Consider the following 20,012-nt stretch of genomic DNA (forward strand, 5'->3'; position numbering starts at 1 on the left):
GTGTAAGTTAAATAGTAACCTTTGTTGCGCTTACTTTTTTGTTTTCAGTGCAGGGACCCAACGAAAACAAGGGACAAACAAAACGCCAAAAGTGTTGCCTACTTAGGGGCGTGCGTGACGAAAATGCTAGACTGCCACACGCCAGGGAATTGCAGAGGTTAGGAGGGGAAAGAGTAGTGCTGTTCCAACCATGGCAACTTGCAGACGTGACGCGGTCAAGACGCAACGGAAGCAGACCATAAAATCAATGCCGCACTTCCGCTCGCCGCTCCTATCTCCTTCCGTTGCCTCCGGATTGCGGGATTGCGTGTCGATTGTTGCGTAGGGAATTCAATTCCAAGACGGCAAGACCAGAGGGGGATTGGTGGAGGAAAGGATGAATGGAATAAGAGAAGGGATAAAGGCAAAAAAGCGGGTGGCAATGTATTCTCAAGGTCGTCGCTGTCAGGAATAAATGGGATAAGTTGTGCGGTTGCTCGGGGAAATGAGTTACGTTCGAAAAAGCTTAAAGTCAAAGAGGAATTTAAAGGCAATACCATAAAACACGTATACAATTTATTTAAAAACGTACAATTAAATTTAAATATTAGTAAATAAATAAATAATAAGTATTATTTATTACTTATATTTATTTGTATAATTTACAAACTTAGTATATTTTTAAAGATTCCTTAAATATGTTTTATTAATATCAAATATTTACAAATATTAATTTCGCTACCTCTAAACACATGCACAACATGAAGTCATATTTCAACATACATTTAATCACCGGCAGCTCACCTGTCTTCCCTGAATTCCTCTTTGAAATCTAGTCATAATAATTTAGCTGTGAGTCCGTAAATCATCTCCCTAACCATCGACTTAACCCACTTAAAACCGCAAATGTGCATTGCCCCATTGGGTTCGTCGATTTTTGTTCATAGTTTTTCTGATGCCAGTGAGAGCGACTCATGCCAACTGGGCGTATACTTGATGATATTATGACATGTTTCCCCCGCACTGAAAATGTTATTTAGGCAGAAAATAGCACAAAATTGCCACGGCAAAGGAATATGCCTCTATATATTTATGTAAAGTTACAAATATTAATAGCTAAACGAAGTCAGAAACGGAGCCCCCAAAAAAAGGCAAAAAAAAATAATGGTAATAATGACAATAATTCGCTGCAAAATGCACCTGCAGGCTAAGCAGTCAGCGAAGTTTTCGTTTTCGGTTTCGTTTTCCTTTATGTTTTCCTTTTTTTTTTTTGTTGTGTTGTGTTGTGATTATTTTGTTGTTGTTAGTTAGCCCAGAGGAAGTCACCATTTTCTGGGCAAGGCGCACATCGAAAGTGCATTGGGTACAAAAAGGGTTGGCGAATCCCCAAATGCAATTTATGCAAATGAGCCAAGAGGCGCCGTTGCAAATGCAAAGTGCCGCATGCTAATTGAAATTTACAGGGAGTTTTCGAGGGGACGAGGACGGGGGCGGCCCAAGAAAATCAAAGCCTAAATAGCAATCAAAAAGAGCAAAAATTCCTTAAATTAAACTCACGAACTGGCGGCATCGGCGCGCAACGATGCGAAAATGATACATGCATTAAGGCCCAGTCGGTCGGCTTGACTTGTCTTGGCTTGGACTTGGCCAAAACGAAGCAAATTTGGCTCGGCACATTTAGAATATCATCGCAGTGCAACTACAAGTACAATAGCAACAATAAATAATAGACAAAAGGCACCCAGGCAGAGGGAGTGAGAGAGACAAAAGCAAGGAGTGCCAAAAGTTGCCTTCGACTTCCACTGCGACTTCGACTTTGGCTTGGCATGTCATGCTTAATACAGCCAATAAAACCGCCAACAACAACAATACCCATCGAGACTCTTTGCCAGCAACAACAACTGCAACAAGCCGAAGCAACAACATCAGCGATAGCAGCAGCAGCAGCAGCAACAACAAACGGCGGAGAGCAACTCCAACGCTAAGCTGTTTGCATGCACTTTTTGGGGCCACCAGCGGGTCAGCGAACAGCAGCAGCGGCACCACTAGCACCACTAGGTCCACTAATACCATCAGAAACGAACCACCTCCACCTCCATTGGGCCGCCAAAAAGGAACAGCAGCAAGAAGCAGCCGCCTCACGGCAGTGGTTCGCCTCCAATATTGATTAAGGGAAAGCGATTTATTTTCTTGCGAGTTCAGTTAATAATTGGTTTGCAAATAAAATACATCTTCTTCAGATAATAAATCTGGTAAGATTGCACTAGAAATTTACGTGGAAGTAATGTACAAGATATGGCGGTTTTTAGATTAATTCAGGCGAGGATTAAGGATTTAAGGATTTAGTTGTTTCACAAACTAAATAAAATAATATATACATTTAAACCCAACAATATAATACAATATAATATGTATATTTTAATTAATTTATGACAACCAATTGATGTCACTTTTAACCGAAAAATCGTTTCCTTTCAACAATCCCTTTGAGACCCTAAAGCCTCATCATTTTCCACCCATTCCAGCGACTCCTAACCACTGTGCCTTGGCGGCAGTACATGCATGGTTTTGGTGCCTGCCACAGACCAGTTCCACTTGCGTCGCTCCCCAAAATCCAACTAATATATATGTACATGGGAAGCCACACCACAGCACAGTACACTGCACCACTCACCACATTACACACCGATCCCCCGGAGCCATGGCTGAAGTCGGGCCCCAAAGTCGGACTCGGTGCCGGAGCCGGACCCAGAGACCCGAGCCAAAAGCATTATGGGAAAAAATCTAGCCAAAACGAAAGGAAGAGCCACTGCGCCCAAAAAACTAAAGTCGGTGCCACTGCCTTTGCCTCTGTCGCTGCCCTACATTGAGAAAAATTCAGTTAAATAATGAAGAAAAACATTTACTGGAAAAAAAATGAAATTAAATAATACTACATAAGAGATTTATAACTACTATATTCAGCAAGATAGTAAACTTAAGCTATAATAATAAGCTATTAAATTTATTAAAATTTATTTTTTGTTTAGAAAATCTCTAAATTGTTTAGGGAGTTTTAAACGAATATTAAAAGAAAATTTTAATTGATTAACTTTGATTAAATTTCCATTAATTATCTTTGATAATAAAGGTCTCCTGCTTAGGGGTAATATATATGTTTCGGTTTTATCTAACCAGATACCTAAGTTAAGCTTAAGGTGACAAGGATCACATTTAAATATTTATTTTAAAAAATACCTCGAAGATATTTTAAGAAAAGTTATAAAATACCCTAAAAATGTTTAGAGAAGTGACTTTTGCTATCTTAAGTTCCATTTTCCTTTCAATTAAAAGATCAACAAATTTTTAAAATTTATAAACAACAATATTTTTGCTCTGTGTAGTTGACGTCGCTGTCGACGCAGCAGTCGGGCGATCCAGCGATCTCACGTTTTGTCTGGGGCTTCCAGCTCGAGAGCCCGAGAGCTCGGCATCTCCAGAGTCCGCGATCTCGGCTCGTACGCTAACAACAGTTAGAAAACGTGGCTTTGGAACCTGTCTAAAAATAGCCACAGCGAATGCAACCGAACACACGAACCTGCGACGATCGGGCCTTAAGAAGAGCCGAATGAAATCGAAACTTGTGAGCCGACCTCACCTACTAAGACACCGCCTCCAAAGACGAGTCTCCGAAGAGTCTCGGAAGGCACGAAGAATCGGCTTCGTTTCGAGTTCCGAGCCTCGAGACTCTCACTCTCTGTGGCATCGACGCAGGCAGCGCAGCCTGCGTTGGGTCTTCGGGATTATAATTTGGTTGTTTTATTTCGCCGATTTTGGAAGAGAAGATCTCAACGGGCTTTTGGCATTATTTTCCATGTTGTTGTTTACGAGCTGCAAACGCCGGTGTCAATGGTAAAGTGCATTAATATTACCACTTTTCCGGCGGGAGAGAGCGGGCGTGGGGGCGGGAAAATTTGGATCGTGTTATTGGTATATTGCTTAAATGATTTGTGGTGCAGCTCACTTACATTTTCCACTTTTTTTTTGTGATAGAGGATGAGAAATGAATGATCTAGTTTATGAACTGCCGGGGTTGGTAGGATGACGGAAAAAGGGCCAACGAATTGGAAATTGGTTTGCGATGTTGTGTGAAATGGATTTGTCTTGGAACGAGCTACAATTTTAAACTGAAAAGAGGGGTAAAAATTATAAACCTTGACTGTAACAAGGAAATATTATGTGTATTATTGCATTTTATATTTTAAAGAATAAGATTGCGTACATTTATTAAAGAAAGTAATTTATATGACAGCGACCTAGAATAAAATATATAACAATATATTTAGAATGTAAGATATGTGCTTAAATTCCCCCTTAAGCTATCTTTATGTACCTACTACTTTACACTTAAGAAAGTAATCCTTTTTAATTGAAAATCCCCTTCATTAGAGCAATTAAATTTTATGTGTCTTGTTTTATTATCCTGGAAATTCCTGAACGCCTTTGCAACATAGAAGAAGAGATTTTGTTTGCCAGCCAGATTCTAGCCCACACACACACGTGGGTTTTTAGTCAAATAAACATATTCTCCGGAAATCTGGTATATATTTCCGTGAACATCACCCACACACAATGGACCAAGTCCTGCGCCCTCTGTGAAATGATATGCAAAAGGATGCCCACACACACAGCTCAGACTGGACTGGGAAATTCTGTGGGAAAAGTGGGTGGCGATGGGTGAGAGTTGGGAGGTGGATATGATAAGGTGGGCAAATTCTGGGCAGGTGAAACGAGAACAACCATCAATCTCGACAGAGCGACAAAGAGAGATGGCCAATGCCTGCTTTATGACGCACATAATTTCCGTTTTCGCTTTTCCTTCTGCTTCGCGTGAGAACTGTCCCACTGCACCGCTTTTGCGAGACAGCGCGGGGAAAATTGGGGGGACTTTCCGGCGCAGGCGCTCTGCCGACGACGTCATCGATTTTCCTCGCACGAGCTGCGCTTAGTTGTTGTTGCCCTCGCTGCTGCTGCGCTGTTACCATGGCTGCAATGACGTAATAGCCAGGCCGCAAAGGTAGGTCGTGTCACTCTCACTCGCTCACACTCGCTCTCTCTGGCAAACACAAACAAAACCCGAAAGGAAAAAAAATACGAAAAGCGAGAGCGCAGCAGCTGCGACGTAGCCAGTGGCGGAGGCAGCGCTGCTCTGGCGTTGAATATAGTCGCGTGTAACCGTAAAGATAAGTTCAGTCGCGTCACAGACGCCGCATTGTTAACAACTTTTAGCCACACAGCCACGGCTCAGCCAGCGGAAAACCAGAAATCGAAAATCCAGAGAATCTATTCTGCGGAAGTTCAGGAATTTAGAATTTTTGTGAATTTCCCGACAGCAACAAAACCAACCAAACCTTCTTCTAAACCTACAAAAGCAAAACCCACACAAAAATCGTTCGCCTTCAGTATTAAACAGAAAAGAAAAACCCCTCGATTGACTCTCGAAAGTTAAACAATTGCAACAAGTTGTTGTTCTATGCGGAAACGGAAGCCGGGCGACAACGCGGCGTATGTGTAATAATTGAAGAACGCTGCGTATGCTTGATATTTCAGTTTAAAGTGCGCGCTTACCAAGCTATTACTTTTGAGTTAAAACATTTAACTTTTGGAAACAGAGAGCTATTTTTTGCTTAAAACATTTTGGAAGGATTTTATTAAAAAAGAAAGTGAAACACAGAGGAAAAGATTTTCATTTAGCACGTGCTACTGAAGAACAATAAGTTTTATTGGTGATTCTGTGTGTGTGTGCGCGTTAGTGTAAGCAACGTCCTTGTGCCTCCTACTACTACTACTACTACATATATAAATACATGTCTACATATACCCGAGCTATATACTATAACGTGCGTAAATCATTACGTCGCCAGTTTGGCTTACGTCGTCACTGGCTCACTGCGCAACCGCCGAAAAAGTAATCAAAAAAAGGAAAGCAAAGGAAGCCGTCTTTCAGCAAGTTCAAGTCTAAGGACAAACAACAACAACAACAACAGCTGTGGCAAGGACAAGGCGCAATGAAGCCCGACTATAACTATAACTATTGCCACCAAAGGAAAGCCAAAAACTGCAAGAACTACCAGCATTGAGAAGGGAAAGTCGGAAAACTCTGACCGCCGTGCTGGATCACAAGCGCCGCTCAGGGCGCCAAACAGGTGTGCCTCCCTAGATACAATATAAAGATATATTTCATATATTTGTGATATCTGTGTTGTATTCGTGTTCTGTGTGATTTTTGTGCATCATTTTTGGGCCTTTTTGTGGTACTTGTATTCGTTCGGAAGATCATAGTAGTATATAATGCGCGATCGGCTTGCCTCGCTGATTGTGGTGAAGCAAGAAGGCGGCAGCAATCGTATCGGCAGCCATCATCAGCCGGCCATTAAGTGCGAGGCCTCACTGTACGAGGGGGGACTGTATCACGAGATCAACAATAATTCCTGCTACCGGCAGAACCTGAACAACAACACTCAGTCACAGCAACACGCACAGCAGCAACACACCCAGCAGCAGCAACATCAGCCGCAGCAGCATCATCAGCAGCAACACCTATTGCCACCGCCCTTGCCGCCTCTAATATATCCCTGCCGCAATCTCTTTCCCGACGGCTGCGATATCACTCACCTGGCCTGGTGCAGCTCGTCCTCCAGCTCATCCATCTCCTCCACCTGCTCCACCACCAACTCCTCCCCATCCTCCTCCTCCTGCTGCACCACCACCAACACCACCTGCAACAACAGCCAATTTTTTGCCAATGGAAACACGTGTATGTACCTTTTAGTTTTCCGGTGATGGGTTTTCCTTAGCGTTTCTTTCTAACTCGCTAATCGCACACGCGGCGTATACGCAATATGAGGCGCCCATTGCCAAATCGCTCAAGAAGCGCCGGCATTCCGCTAACTGTTTGCTCAATCCGCCTGAGGGCAGGCCAAAACAAAAAGCCAGAAAATATGCAAAAAACAAAATAGCCGAAAACAAGATAAACATAAAAAGGGGGCGTGACTGCGGGGGTTAGACAACGCACAATGACGACATAAATTTGCATGAAAAGTGCTCAAAGTGCATCATAAAAATGGTGAAAATATTGAACAAATAGTACAAAATACGAGTGCATCAGGAGATAGTCGTGGACAAAATAATAGTGATAGTTATTTGAAAAAAGTTTTTGATTAAAATTAGGAAAGGGTTTTTTAGGATTATAGAATAGAATAGAATACTTTGTTTTAAGTTAGTATTAAAATATAAACACAATAACCACTCAATTCTGAATTTAAACCACATTTACTATTTATTTATTTCTTCCTTTAATGAATATATCTGTTATTCTGACACAATGTGTGTGTGTGTGTCTGTCTGTGTATAGATTTTCCTCTTCAGCTCGTCCCATTTTTTTTTGGTGCTGTGTTGTACACATGTTTACCAGCGTCAGCAAAGCGTCGCAGTGGCAGCAGACGGCAGCGGACGCAGCCTGACGCAAAATGATTTATAAGCTGCACAATAAACACACAGCAAACACCCATGCAGCGAAGGACAAGGGGGGAGGGGCACACACACACTCACACAACTGGGCGAGGGATAGCCAGCAATGCATTTTTATTAATAACCAGAGAAGAACCAAATAAAAACATTATCGAATGCACAAAGCGAAAAGGGGAAATTATTTATTGATTAAATTAAATTGGTAATACATTTAAAACAATTATAGGGATATTCAGAGATTTGTTTAAATTGAAAATAAATATAACTCACAGGTCAGACTTTTGACGTTTTGGGTAACAGAAGCTCTTACTATAACTTTCTTTAACATTTTAATTATATACAAATTTCTTAAAAGTTATCCATAGACGAAAGTAACAAAAGACCAAGATTTTCAGCCCTGTTTTCTGTGTAAAGTGCAAACATTGGGAGGAAGATCGATGGCGGCAGTGACACAGCCGTCAGCTTGCTGTGTACTTTGCACAGGTGAGTGGGCGTTTGTTGGCGGTTTCTTCTGCTGGGGGAGGGGTGAACAAATGCACAGGTGAACTGGTAAGCAAGGGGGAGGCGCGCTGCATTGCAGTATCCGTTTTATTGAGCCCACTTAATCGCCGCTGGTGTGGCGCTGCAACGGCTTGAAAGGCTTTGCCAATTCATTTGCTTTGGCCAAAATCGGTTACCCACTGCTGTTAGCCGCTTCTTTAAGCGTCTATACCTTAGGTGGATAGGTGTTAGCGGTGCTCATTAAGTGTTTTCCAGTAGTCAGCTATTTAATACGGTGCGGTTAGCTTTGATTTTAAGTTGTGTTTTAGCCTTAACCTTGCGGTGTATTACCGTGTTAATTGCATAATACTCTAAATTTGTTTATATAATTATAATTATTTAAATTGATACCTAGATTAAAGAGTAATCATCTTAAACGTGTAAAGAATGTGTGAAATATAGCAAAACTTTATAGATTTTTTTCTAAATAATTAACTAATTCATAAACAGTAAACAGAACTGTGTTCGATCGCTACTAATTAAAATTGAAATTAATTCTCTGTGCACATCCTGAGACTATTAGCTGTGGCAAAAACTGAGATCTCTATTTATAAGTACACCATATATCGTGATAATGGCTATGGGCGCCAAAAAGTGTCCGACAGCAAATGACAGAGCCGAGCACAACAAATTGGCGAAGAACCGCTGACCAGGTGAGGTGTCCCAATGGGTAATATATGCAGATGTACAGATGCAGGGACTGGGGGGAAAGGGCCGCACAGTCCCAATCTCATGACGCCAGCGGGGCCATGAAATCGGCCAGTTTAACGGATTACACGCGGCACACAATTTGCACAGTATTTTCCGAGGCACGAGTGCAGGAAACGTCATCGAAAATGAAAATTTCAAACTGCCAGCACAATGACGAAATAGTCTTTCGGGGATGGCGCTCTCTTTGCGTCAGCTGCATCTCTATATTTCATTTATACATATATATCATAATTGGATCGGAATAAGTTCTATGGCACTAGTTTTTCTTGTATTTTTGTTGTTAAGCTGGCCACGTGCTCATGACGTCGTTCGGATGCTACGGATGAGTTGGCTAAATGTGTGTTTTTCGAAAACAATTACGAGTCATCAGCCTTTGCAGTTTTGATTTTAGTTTTTTTTTTTGTCTGCTTTTACGAGTGTTTCTATTTTGGTTTTTATTTTTATTTCATATTCACTGCAGGGCGTGTGAAAATATTGTTTCTTTTCTCTCACAATTTGCTTTGATTGCCCATACGCCCCGTTCAACATGGCAACATCTCCTGGGCGTAGCCAATTGCATTTCAACATGGCCCAAAGCGAATATAAAACGTTTGCCTTGGCAACACAGTAAAAAATTTATATACATATGAGGAGTTGATTACTTTTCCTATAAATTGTGACCTTAAATTAATCTGTAGATTAAACTTAAAACAATATATTCCGCCTCTTGTAACGAATTGGCTATAGAAGTTTAAAGGGTTCCCTTTAAGATTTTCAATATAATATTAAAAGTAGTTAAAATCTCACTTATTCAGCAGATTCGATTTTTTTGTTCAGTGCTCTTATATAGCTGTTCAATGCAAGTGTGGTTTGTTTGATAAACCTCCCTGGACAAAGATCTCCATGAACTTCGCTTCCCTCTCTGATTAACCCCAACCCAAATGAGCTTGATAAATGATGCAAAAATATATATTCGAAAAAAAACCTCACATATCTATGATACCCGAAAAATAGAAAAAAAGGCTACTTCATTGTATAGTTATTCACGATCCGTCGTGCGTTGTGAGTTATCTCTGCGGCAGCTGTCGGGATGGCCATTGTTGATTGTTGCCTCTGTTGGCCATTGCTCATTCAGATGCCCCGAAGAAACCCAAGCCCGCGGAGCAACTCCATCGCGGAGAGAGACCAAGACCAAGACCAGTAGTCGCCTGCCAAGAGTTGCGTTTTTGTATTTTTTTTTTTTTTATATTTTGTACAAACATATTTTCGAGTATTTACCATGAAGTTTGAGCCCGCGGCGCAGGTGTATCGAGAGGCGTTAGCTTTGTAGCCTACTAACATGGTTAGAGGAGGCTTTTCGGCATTTTTGCATGTCTTAAGGTTCTACGAACTTTGAAGCCATTCTTAAATTTGATGGACATTTAGTTCCCCTAATTGTGAGTTTAGACTAGCAGATTTATAAAGCAGAAAGTTTAACTTCTTAGAGTTGTGTAAAAATAAAAGCTTGTTTACCCGAAAGATGTGCTTGCCTTTCTCGTGGAAAATCCCTGCTTCTAATGTCTGTTTTATCCGCAATTTTGTAGGCTTATTATTATGACTCTTAAAAAAGATTTTAGTACAAATTAGACGCAATTAAATCAATTAAGCTGTCATAAATCCCAGATAAAACGATTCCAAGTGCTTCTGGGCTCTCTCCGCGAGCTAGTCCCCAATATTTAATCCAACTCCAACCTATCTCAACTATTTCGTCTGGCACTTTGGCTGTCCATTTTCGCACTACGCGAATGAGTAAAAACCACAAGAGTGAATTTGTTAATTCGTGTGTTTCGAGGTGGTTTCTGTTTTGTTTTGTTTTGGGATCTCTTTTTTTTTTTGTATTTGGGATGAGGCAGAGGCAGGCCCGCGTCAGATGGGCAGATGGATAGGAAACTCTCGATATTAGCGTCTCATGGGGACTGTGCTCTGCGACTGCTTAATTATTTGCGTTGATTTATGCGAATTTTATAACGAAATGCAGGGGCCCCGGTGGCAGGGGAGTATCCATTATTGTCTTGATCGCTGATCGATTGCCGATGGCCGTTGGCCAGAGACATCAACGAGGCAGAGTGTCTGTAGTCCATACACCAAAGACCAAAAAGACCATAAACCATAGCCCCATAGACCAGCATTAGTTCCAGTTCCCCTCGTTTGGGTTATCAAGAAATCAAAAGAAACACAAATCTGGCGGATAATAAAAGCGCTGCAAATGGGCAACCCACCTCAATTACGTAATAATTATAGTTTGTCTGGATTAATTGTATTTATTATATTGATTGTGTGAGAGCGAGCGTGTTTCGTTATTAATTGCCGGCAGGCCGTCTTCGAGCCGTTCAATGCGCTCTTCAATTGGTTCACACGATGCCAAAAAGCCCAAAATAAATACGGAAAGCGTAAATTCCTACCATTAGTCCCCCTCCCGGTCGCTTCTGCATTGCTAAAATAATTTCTAAATTCGTCTGCTTTATTTTAAATTTAAACAATTGCCGCGTAATTAGCCAGCGTCGATTTATATCCCAGTCGCAGGCTCCTCCTTCTCGTTCCCGAACGGACTGTTCAATATCCAAATTGGAGGTATTTCGGTCTAAACGGGAATAGAACTTGTCCCCGGGTCGTTGAAATTATTTCAAGTGGTTTTTAATTCCGCATAGTTGGCTCTTAGTTTTGGGTATTTAATGGGTGAAACATATACATGCGATGAGGAAGCCATTCCAGTTTGATCCAAGTAAAACTCGATTTCGTTGGATAAGTGAATCCATAACTTTGTGATAACTTTGAATAGTTTCAAGAAATGAAATATTTATTGCATTTTTTTTAATTTGATTCCAGATAAATCATAAGTAATATGATTTATCTGAGAGCTGTTGAAAAGAAGATTTAAATGTTTTGTTGTCTTTAGGTATGAAAATATTATAACTTGATATAACAATAATATGATAATATCTAAGGATGGTATAATTGGGGTAATTTAAGGAAATATATTGTAAGAAAACTATGGTTATTTGAAAACAAACATTAGTTCAGTATTATTTTGAAAGTATTTCAATATTTTCTGATATAATAATGAGTACCCTTAATTCGTTTCCCTTGTTTTTGACTCAACATTCCTTCGCCACGTTTGTTTTGATTTCGATTTCTATGCTATTCCTTTCCCTTTGAGTGCAATGTCCACTAATCACGAGGCGTTGTGGATGCGGATGTCACATCGGTGGCATGCAAAAAGAACGTGAAGCCAAGTCGGTGTCATCAGCACCACCGAGTGGCACCACTCCGCCACACCGCCGTCATCATTATCATCTGCTGATCGGCGGCATGGGAATGCAAAGGCGTTCGAGGCGTCGCCAGAGTTCATCCAACAGCGGACAGCCGGACAGGTTTTCCTTAGATGTTTTCCTCGTGTTTTCCCTGCCCCTGTATTTTCGGTTACTTTGTTGGTTGTTGGTCAATTTCGGACTGGCAGGCTGCTGCTGCGGCTGCTGCTGGCGGCGACTCTCGCATATGTAAACCTTAATTTGAAACTGATTGGATTGTCTGGCCGTTGGCCTCTTGTTGTTGTTGCCTTGTTTTTCTTTTTTCCACATATTTTTTAATTTTTTTCGTTGTGAATTTTTGGTTATTTCTTAATTTTGCCATGCACTTGATGAGCTCGATGGCTTTGATTTGATTTTTGAGGTTTTCGGAGTTGGATCGCCTTGAATCCGTCGATCTTCGTGAGAATATAAGCTGGGAGTTTGAAGTCTAAAATTACTCCAGACATCTCCTTTTATTTTCCTTATAAATAGCCAATGTTTAATTATATTGTAATGCTGAAATAAGCTTATATGTATGTCTTTTAAAACGTTTTAACCCACCTGCCGCCACCTTCGGCCTCTTCTCCCAATTCAAATCATAAATGCTGTAATTAAATGCAACAAATGCATTGCACAACACACTCTTAACAAATTTCAGCAAGGACAGGCCTGGCAATAAATTCCAATCAAAACAAGAAAATACCAAAAACACGTTAAGAATTATAACCAAAAGGAAAATCAGGCATCATCACAGCAGAATCAAAAAGAAGACAAGAAATAAAAGCCAAACATCAAGCATTTAATGTGTCGTATAAGAAACCAAGAAAATTTATTGTCCATAATGTTTGCTTGGTTAATTTTATTATTTTAATTATTTGCCTCTTGGATTTCCTATGCGGCATCTACGCCACCTTGACGAATGTGTTCGCACTGCAATGTTGTGAAAAGAGTCGTAAAAAAAGATGCTGCATTTAACAAGTTTTTCCCAAAAACCCCCGCAGTTCTCCCGCAATTGTGCGTGTGTCTTTGGTTTTGTAATCGAATCAAAAATTGTTTGCTAATAGTTGGGCTGTTGCCAAGCTAGAAGATTCGTATTTCTGCCCGGCCAGTTCTTGTCTAAAAGGAAAACCCGCCAACGGCAAACAGTTTGCTTAAAAAAAAACACACAGACACAAAAATTGAGAAAAATAACGACTTACAACAACGAGATGTACAAATTGTTGTTGCCGTCTGCCTAAGTAAGGCTTTAATTTGAAAGATTTTTGTGTTTTTACTCTTTAATTTACATTGGGTTTCGTCGGGAAATTATGTTGATTGGATATATTTTATGGTAATTGCACGAGGAAAATCCTCAAGGAAATAACATGTAAAATTGCATTGATAACTCTTGGCTTACCTTGAACCAAATAAAGTTGGTTTAGTTTATTTTTCTACTCAGTTAAATTAAACATTTCCTTATAGGAATAAATAGTTTTATTTATTTAGTTTTATTTTTATTGTAAATTTATTACAATTTTGTAAAGGGTACATTTATGATTCGACCATTTACCTCCCTAAGTTTCCATGTTTTCTTTGGGTTACATTGTCAATTGGCTTGTTTATTTCATGTTTTGGCGCGTAACTTGTTTGCTTGCGTGTTTGTTGTCGTTGTCGCACTTGAAGTCTGGAGCTTGAAGTTTGAAGATGCGTTGAGAAGAAGCCGAGATTGCGGCGATTTCGTTGATTGGCAGACAGACAGCCAGACAGACGGGCCCACAGCAAGTCAGGCCAGACTTGAGAAGTCTGTCGAGGTGTTCAGGCAAACCAAATTAAATGATGCCTCCGCTAAGCTTTCTTAAATCCAGAAAGAAAATGGCATCGAAATTGTATATCCTTCAGTTAGCTCAAATTGAATTCCAGCTGTGACAATAAATTTGTTATGCTTTTACTTCTCCAAAAATGTCTAATTTAAATTTAAATCCAGCTTATTAAGCTCCGAATGCGCAGAAAAAACTCCACCGTAACAATTAGAAAGGTCGAACAATACCCTTGCAGGTATCAAAAATTAATGTTCATTGCTAAAGTTGAGCCCGAAAAACAGAAACTAAAACTTTTCGCCGTGGCAAAACAACGCCCTGGTCGTAACTATTTATAAACTGCCTCCTTTTTTGCGCTCACTGCAGGGACAAAAGCAGAAGAAGCAGAGCTCACGTGCAAAAATAAAACCGAGCTGGGAAAAAATCGAAGAGCCCCCTCCATTCAATCCCCGCCAAGCCCAAGCCCGCAGGCTGCTTTTCACGACCCACTCTTGATGGCGTAATCATTACAAACACAGATAGGGGAGTGTGCACAACACACAAACGCTTGGGTATACACAGCCGGGAGATACACCCCCTGGAAGTCCTCTGTGACGTCATTGTGGAAAAGCGCTAGGTCGGGGTCGTCACTATCTCTGATTTCGTTGCTCTCTCTCTCTCTGCGTCTCTCGGTTTTTCATCAGCTGGGAATAAAGGGGCCTCCCACTGAGGCACCACCCCACAGTTCGCCCGGAGAGTGCCTCACGACTCTCACGTGGCCCTCAAGGTCGTTTGGGTGTTCGCTCTCTTTCACTTTTCTTTTTTTTCTGGGGGTTTTTCGATGATTTCACACTTGTAGATACCGCCAGGACTCGGTTACACTTACACATAACACACGCCTCCCTTTAGCTCACAACTCTGGGCTTGTTTTTCTTTTTATGGCTGGCACAGTTGGCAGCCAGGACCTTGAGAGTCGTGCTAGGAATTTAAAGACGGAAAATATAAGAATTTCGGGAAATACTGAAGATGAAACGATTTCTAACATTTAAAGTCGAAAGAAAAATGCCTTAACTTAAGGGAAAAATTTTATTTCAGTTGAGAAATTCAACCTAAAACGAAGCATTTACAATATATATAAGTTAATTATCATTGATTTAATAAATAATTAATATCAAATTAACTCGAAGCAGTTTGCAAACAGTTTTTATTCCCATGATACAGCCAAAGGAATAAATATTTTATTAGTGCCCAGCCTAGGTCCAAGCCCATAACTCATAAATTAATCCAAGAAAACCGAACCTCTATTAAGTGGAAATGCGTCAAAGAAACGACTTCTTAACTCCAACCATTGCCCTTTCTTGGGACATGCAACATAAGCAATAAGTGAACACAAAACAGACATGCAATTAAAGAAACCAAACGCAAAAAAAACAACAAAAACCGAGTAGCTCCGACTTGGGGGGCTCGTGCCAGAGTCATATAATTAAAGGCCTCGAAACACACTCTGAAACACAAATCACAGCCAGACCACGGCATACAGATGTATAGTATATGTGGCATATATACCACATTGTATATACTCATATGGCTATGTGTGGCACGCACTTGAAACTGATGACGTCCTTGGCTTTGGACTGCTGCACTCCACGAGTCGGGGTTCACAGCGGATCGATAAAGCCACGCAGGACTATTCGTGGCGAAAAACGGCTGTTGCCAAGCCCCAAATAGAACTGGTGACGTCAAGACGGAAGCGAGACGGATGCATGCATGAGCTGCTGAGTCGTCCCACTCTGCGTATGCGTAATATTGAGTATACCGCACGTGGGAGAACATCTTTTGGGAATAGAAGTAGCTAATGAGCAATGTTGCAGTACAGCAGTTACAGAAGCAATTAAACTAAGCCAAAGTAATTGGGATTGGATATAAGAAACACATTAAATTTTAACCTGAAACGAAAACCATACAACTCTCTTGTGGAAACAAAAATAAAGTATAATTTACAAGAATCCAATAAAAACATAAATTAGAAAATATTAAAATACATATCAATATTTAATATTACGTTGGCCGAAGTTTTGACTGAAAATTCCTTTACAAAGTGACCCCCGGCGTATACACAATATTAAGTATACGCCGTGTGGGCACAACAAACTTTTGTCCAACAATTAAACGGCCAATTAAACGGACCGTGAAGATCTATTCGATGTCAGTATACAGTAGCCCAAGTGCCTGGCAATTAGAAGTCACAAATAAAATAATAAAATAAATAAGAAACTCTCCGGTGAGCTGCAAGCCCGAAGATGCCATCGCAATCAGCCGCATCAAGATTGGCTTAATTGAAGCAGCGACAGCCACAGCGAGCGTGTCTCATTACCAAGTCAAACACAGACTGAGTTTTGGCCGAGAGACGGAGACCGAGACGGAGTTTCGGCTTTAAAGAGAGAGGGAGCGATGTGACAAGATTGTCAAATAGCCGGCAGCAGTGACATCAAGCACAACATCGATGCAAAACGCGTTCCTCAATCATTTGTATCACAAACACAGCACACAGACGGTGTGTATTTGGGCTATAAAATACTTTTTTAAATTTCCATAATTTTGCCTTAGCCGGTTTTTGAATATTGTTTGCTTTTTGTATTTTTGGCTGAGCGTGCCATAAATTCGCTGCTCAAATTCAGAACATTGCAATTAAAGTAACGGATCAGCGGCCAAAGAGAGTTGGCTAACAAACACAAAAATGTATATATTTTGTATTCAAACTAATCTGCATTCTTCCCTCCCACTTGGCAGCTTCACAATTTCAAAATTATAATCAGAAAAATATGAAGAAAAAAAGAGCCAGAAAACTTGTATCTTTGGCTTGACTTCATAAATTTCTGTGCGCATTTCCTGACCAAGCTAAAAAAAAGTTTAATATACGACAGACGGACGCTGATTCAAACTCTGAGCTGACCTTGAGAAATTATTAGAATACGAAAAGAGAATTCGTTTTTACTTTTATTTTCACCTCGTTCACGTTCTTTATGATTTCAGCTTTTGCATTTGGGCTTTCGCTATTGTGATTGAAATGAGCTGATGTCCGCAGTCAGATATGTTTCTCCAGAGGCATGCAACCTGCAGCTGGAATATAACTAGTTTTTTATAATATTAAATTGTTATATATGACCAGAGAATTCTTTTATGAGCGCTAGTGGCTGGTTTTTTCTCTTTTTGGGTATGTCAGGGGCATAACAAATGAGAAATTCGTGATATATGCAATTATAAATGAATCGATTAGCAGAGAACATGTCGACGGGGGGGCTGTTTTAGGAGATTGCCAAGCGATAAGAGTGAAAGATATATGAGCAATGAGGGGTTGTGTATAAATTAAACATATTTAAATGTAGAAAGAAAGTCGTTTCAATAAAAGAAATGCATTAGAATTAATTGGAATCTTTTAAGATACTTTCTATACTTTAAGAATACATATAAAATGCCTTTTTAAAATCTAGTTAAATTATTTATATATTTTTTTTTGATCAATCTTTACTTGGCAAGCCCCAAGATTTGCATTTTTTAGACATTATGAACATTACAATCTGATCTTCGCACCTTACCCAGAACAGGATATGATTATTTTGTATTTTTTTTTTATTTTCTTATTCTGCGGTAACTCCCAAGCGTAATCTCCGCCGCCTCCATTAAGCGGCTAATTTATGCGCTACTAAGAGAATACATTAAGTCACTCTTCCCGATGACTCCCCACGATCTGTATTTGTATCTTCGGTTTTATGGTCCTCGCTGACAATTCGGTGTCTGGGCTAACTGTTTGGTGCATCATAAAAATGTTTAATTAATTTTTGTTATATTCATCATAATATCGTCTTTAATGAGTTGCTTTTAGTAACAAATTAACACTGCGCGACGAGTTGCTCATTTGAATGGCTTTATTTATTTCAAATACAACTAATTTTGTTTGTGTTTAAATAATTAAATTTTAATTTTAATGAAATTCTGTCTATTTCTAAGGATATTTGGAAAGTATTATTGGGATGTGCATTTAAATCCTTGAATTTTATAAATAAAGACTTAACATTTCAAGCTTAAACTTCAACTGCATAAAAATAGCCAAAGATTGGTATGCTATTGTTAAGCCTGCAAGGCTCTTACATCTTTGACTCTCCCTACATTTCCCTCCCTTCTTTACTCTGAGCTCCTGGCCGGGTCTTTACTGTGAATGCCCGCATTGTGTTCCAGTTACCTGATGCGGCGCCCACCACCATCTCCATCTCCATTTAAGCTCCAGCTCTGGGAGACCCCGACTCTATCGTGGTTGCGAAACTAAGCCGTAAGCCGGGGCCAGGCTGTGCTCCGAGCGGACTCTGGCCTTGAAAATCTAATATTCTCATTCTCATATACTCAATTAAAGCCGCTGCCAGTTTTCAAAGAAGAAAAAAAAAACGGCGCTTAGTAGTTACATTTTGCAGATGCTTAAAAGCCGTCAACGAACTCGATTGCGATGTGCCAGACAGCATATAAAATTTACCCAAGCTAAAAAATATATATATTTGTGCATCTGTGAGCGACTTGAAAGTTCTCAGACTTCGACTGACCATGTGTGAATCTGCAGTGGCGGATTTGACTGCATCATGTTTTTTATTTTATTTTTATTTGTTTTTATAAAGAAGAAGCCTTCACTTTTGTGGTCAGCTTCTGGCCAGGCTGCGCTGGTATTCCCCCGGGGTTTTGTATTCTCGTAGTACTTGGCTCGTCTTCGCCAGCTGGGAACATATTTCGTTCAATTAACACATTTATTTTGCAATCGATTTAATTAACTCTCTTCAGTGTCCATTTGGGGCCTAAATACAGGTTCTTGGCGTAAGTTATGGCACTATTAAAAACCGACTGGCGACAAATCAGCGCATTCAGAATGCAGAGCAGAGCCCATTAATCGATAAGTGATATGACAGTTATGTATTTTGGAGCTGATAAAATTGAATTAATTAATATGTTTCATATTTAAAGCAAAATTTTATATTTTTATATTAATTTATAGGGAGGTTTTATTATAATTGGGTTTGATTTTCTAGAAAAACTCCCGAGAAATGTTTAAAAATAATTAGGACAATATTTTTAAATCATAACTCTTTAATTTACTCATCATCATCATGAGTTCTTCAAATAAGTTAAGTTAAATTTCTTATTGAATCAACAATCAACAAGTACCCAATGACCGCTCCTTGGCTTAACCCACTAAAGACTAACACTTCCACATCCTTTGAGCCACTGTCAAGCCGAAGCCTTGAACCACAAAAACAGCTCAGAAATTGGTAACAAGCGAAGCCAACCATGTTAACCACCAGTGGGGCAGAGCAATGCAAATAAAAAGACAAAGGCTAAGACAAATAGCAGATCCGAAACGCGCCCAGTTTCGGCTTTTCGATATTCAATTTGTTTGGACCTCTTGGCTTTTGGGGGCTCTCGGGGCGCTCTGACTTGCCCAGTTAACTGTTAACGGTCTAAACGGCCCGGCTCGATCGCAATTGGATAATGAATGATGCTTTGAACTGTGGCAAATTCTTTTGTCTGTCTTTTAACATTGAACTTTTCGCCATCTCCAGTCCAGAGAGTCACCGGCTCCGAGATACAGATACAGAGATACCGCGATACACTTCGATTCCCACAGCTCTGAATGATTTATGGCTAAAAAAAAAATATAAACAAACGTATATGTAAAGAGAGAAAAAGGCACTATGATTTCGATTGCGGATCTAACGGATGAAACAAGAACCTTGTTATGCATTTAACACGCCACGGAAAGAGGGAAAAATATATCTATATAGATTCCCAACAATGTATATAAAAAGAGTCTCCGTCTAAGTACAATAACGATAAAATGCGATGAATTATGGGGCAAGTTTTTTGTGTTGTATTTGCCAGTATGAGTTGCCAATCAGCATAATCGCTCGATCGGTGAATCTTTGCACGGGGAAAAATGGTTATTAATAATGTGATATACCTAATGAATTTGTATTGAGGGTTTACTATAAAAATAATCCAAAAAGGGCAGTTAGAATTCCAGAGGTTATATGGAATGAAAAATGTTGATAATCTACTCTAACTGTAGTCTTTAAATAAAGAAAATGTAAATGTTTCTCTAGTCCTCAAGAAGATCTGAAGAAACATTTATTAGGGCTTTCCAGTTAGTTATTTG

The 20,012-nt window shown here is 39.9% G+C and overlaps 1 protein-coding gene and 1 long non-coding RNA gene across 3 annotated transcripts in view; one reads left to right on the forward strand and one right to left on the reverse strand.

The window, feature by feature from the left end:
* Positions 1-2,923: 2,923 nt before the first annotated feature.
* Positions 2,924-4,431, reverse strand: LOC108082139 (uncharacterized). Of its 2 annotated transcripts, XR_001770975.2 has the most exons (3): positions 3,987-4,093; positions 3,617-3,892; positions 2,924-3,556 (listed from the first exon to the last, which is right to left on the reverse strand). It is a non-coding gene; the product is annotated as an uncharacterized lncRNA (long non-coding RNA). The 2 variants fall into 2 exon arrangements; XR_001770974.2 differs by having other exon boundaries at positions 2,924-3,892; positions 3,987-4,431.
* Positions 4,432-6,191: 1,760 nt separating this feature from the next.
* Positions 6,192-20,012, forward strand: part of Hr38 (Hormone receptor-like in 38) — a 33,356-nt gene continuing 19,535 nt past the window's right edge. The window contains exon 1 of the mRNA XM_070284954.1: positions 6,192-6,775. Within this exon, the coding sequence (XP_070141055.1) occupies positions 6,310-6,775 (466 nt within the window). The 5' untranslated portion in view covers positions 6,192-6,309. The remainder of the gene's footprint in view (positions 6,776-20,012) is intronic.

This window comes from Drosophila kikkawai, chromosome 2L (assembly GCF_030179895.1).
Source record: "Drosophila kikkawai strain 14028-0561.14 chromosome 2L, DkikHiC1v2, whole genome shotgun sequence".
Lineage (NCBI taxonomy): Eukaryota > Metazoa > Arthropoda > Insecta > Diptera > Drosophilidae > Drosophila > Drosophila kikkawai.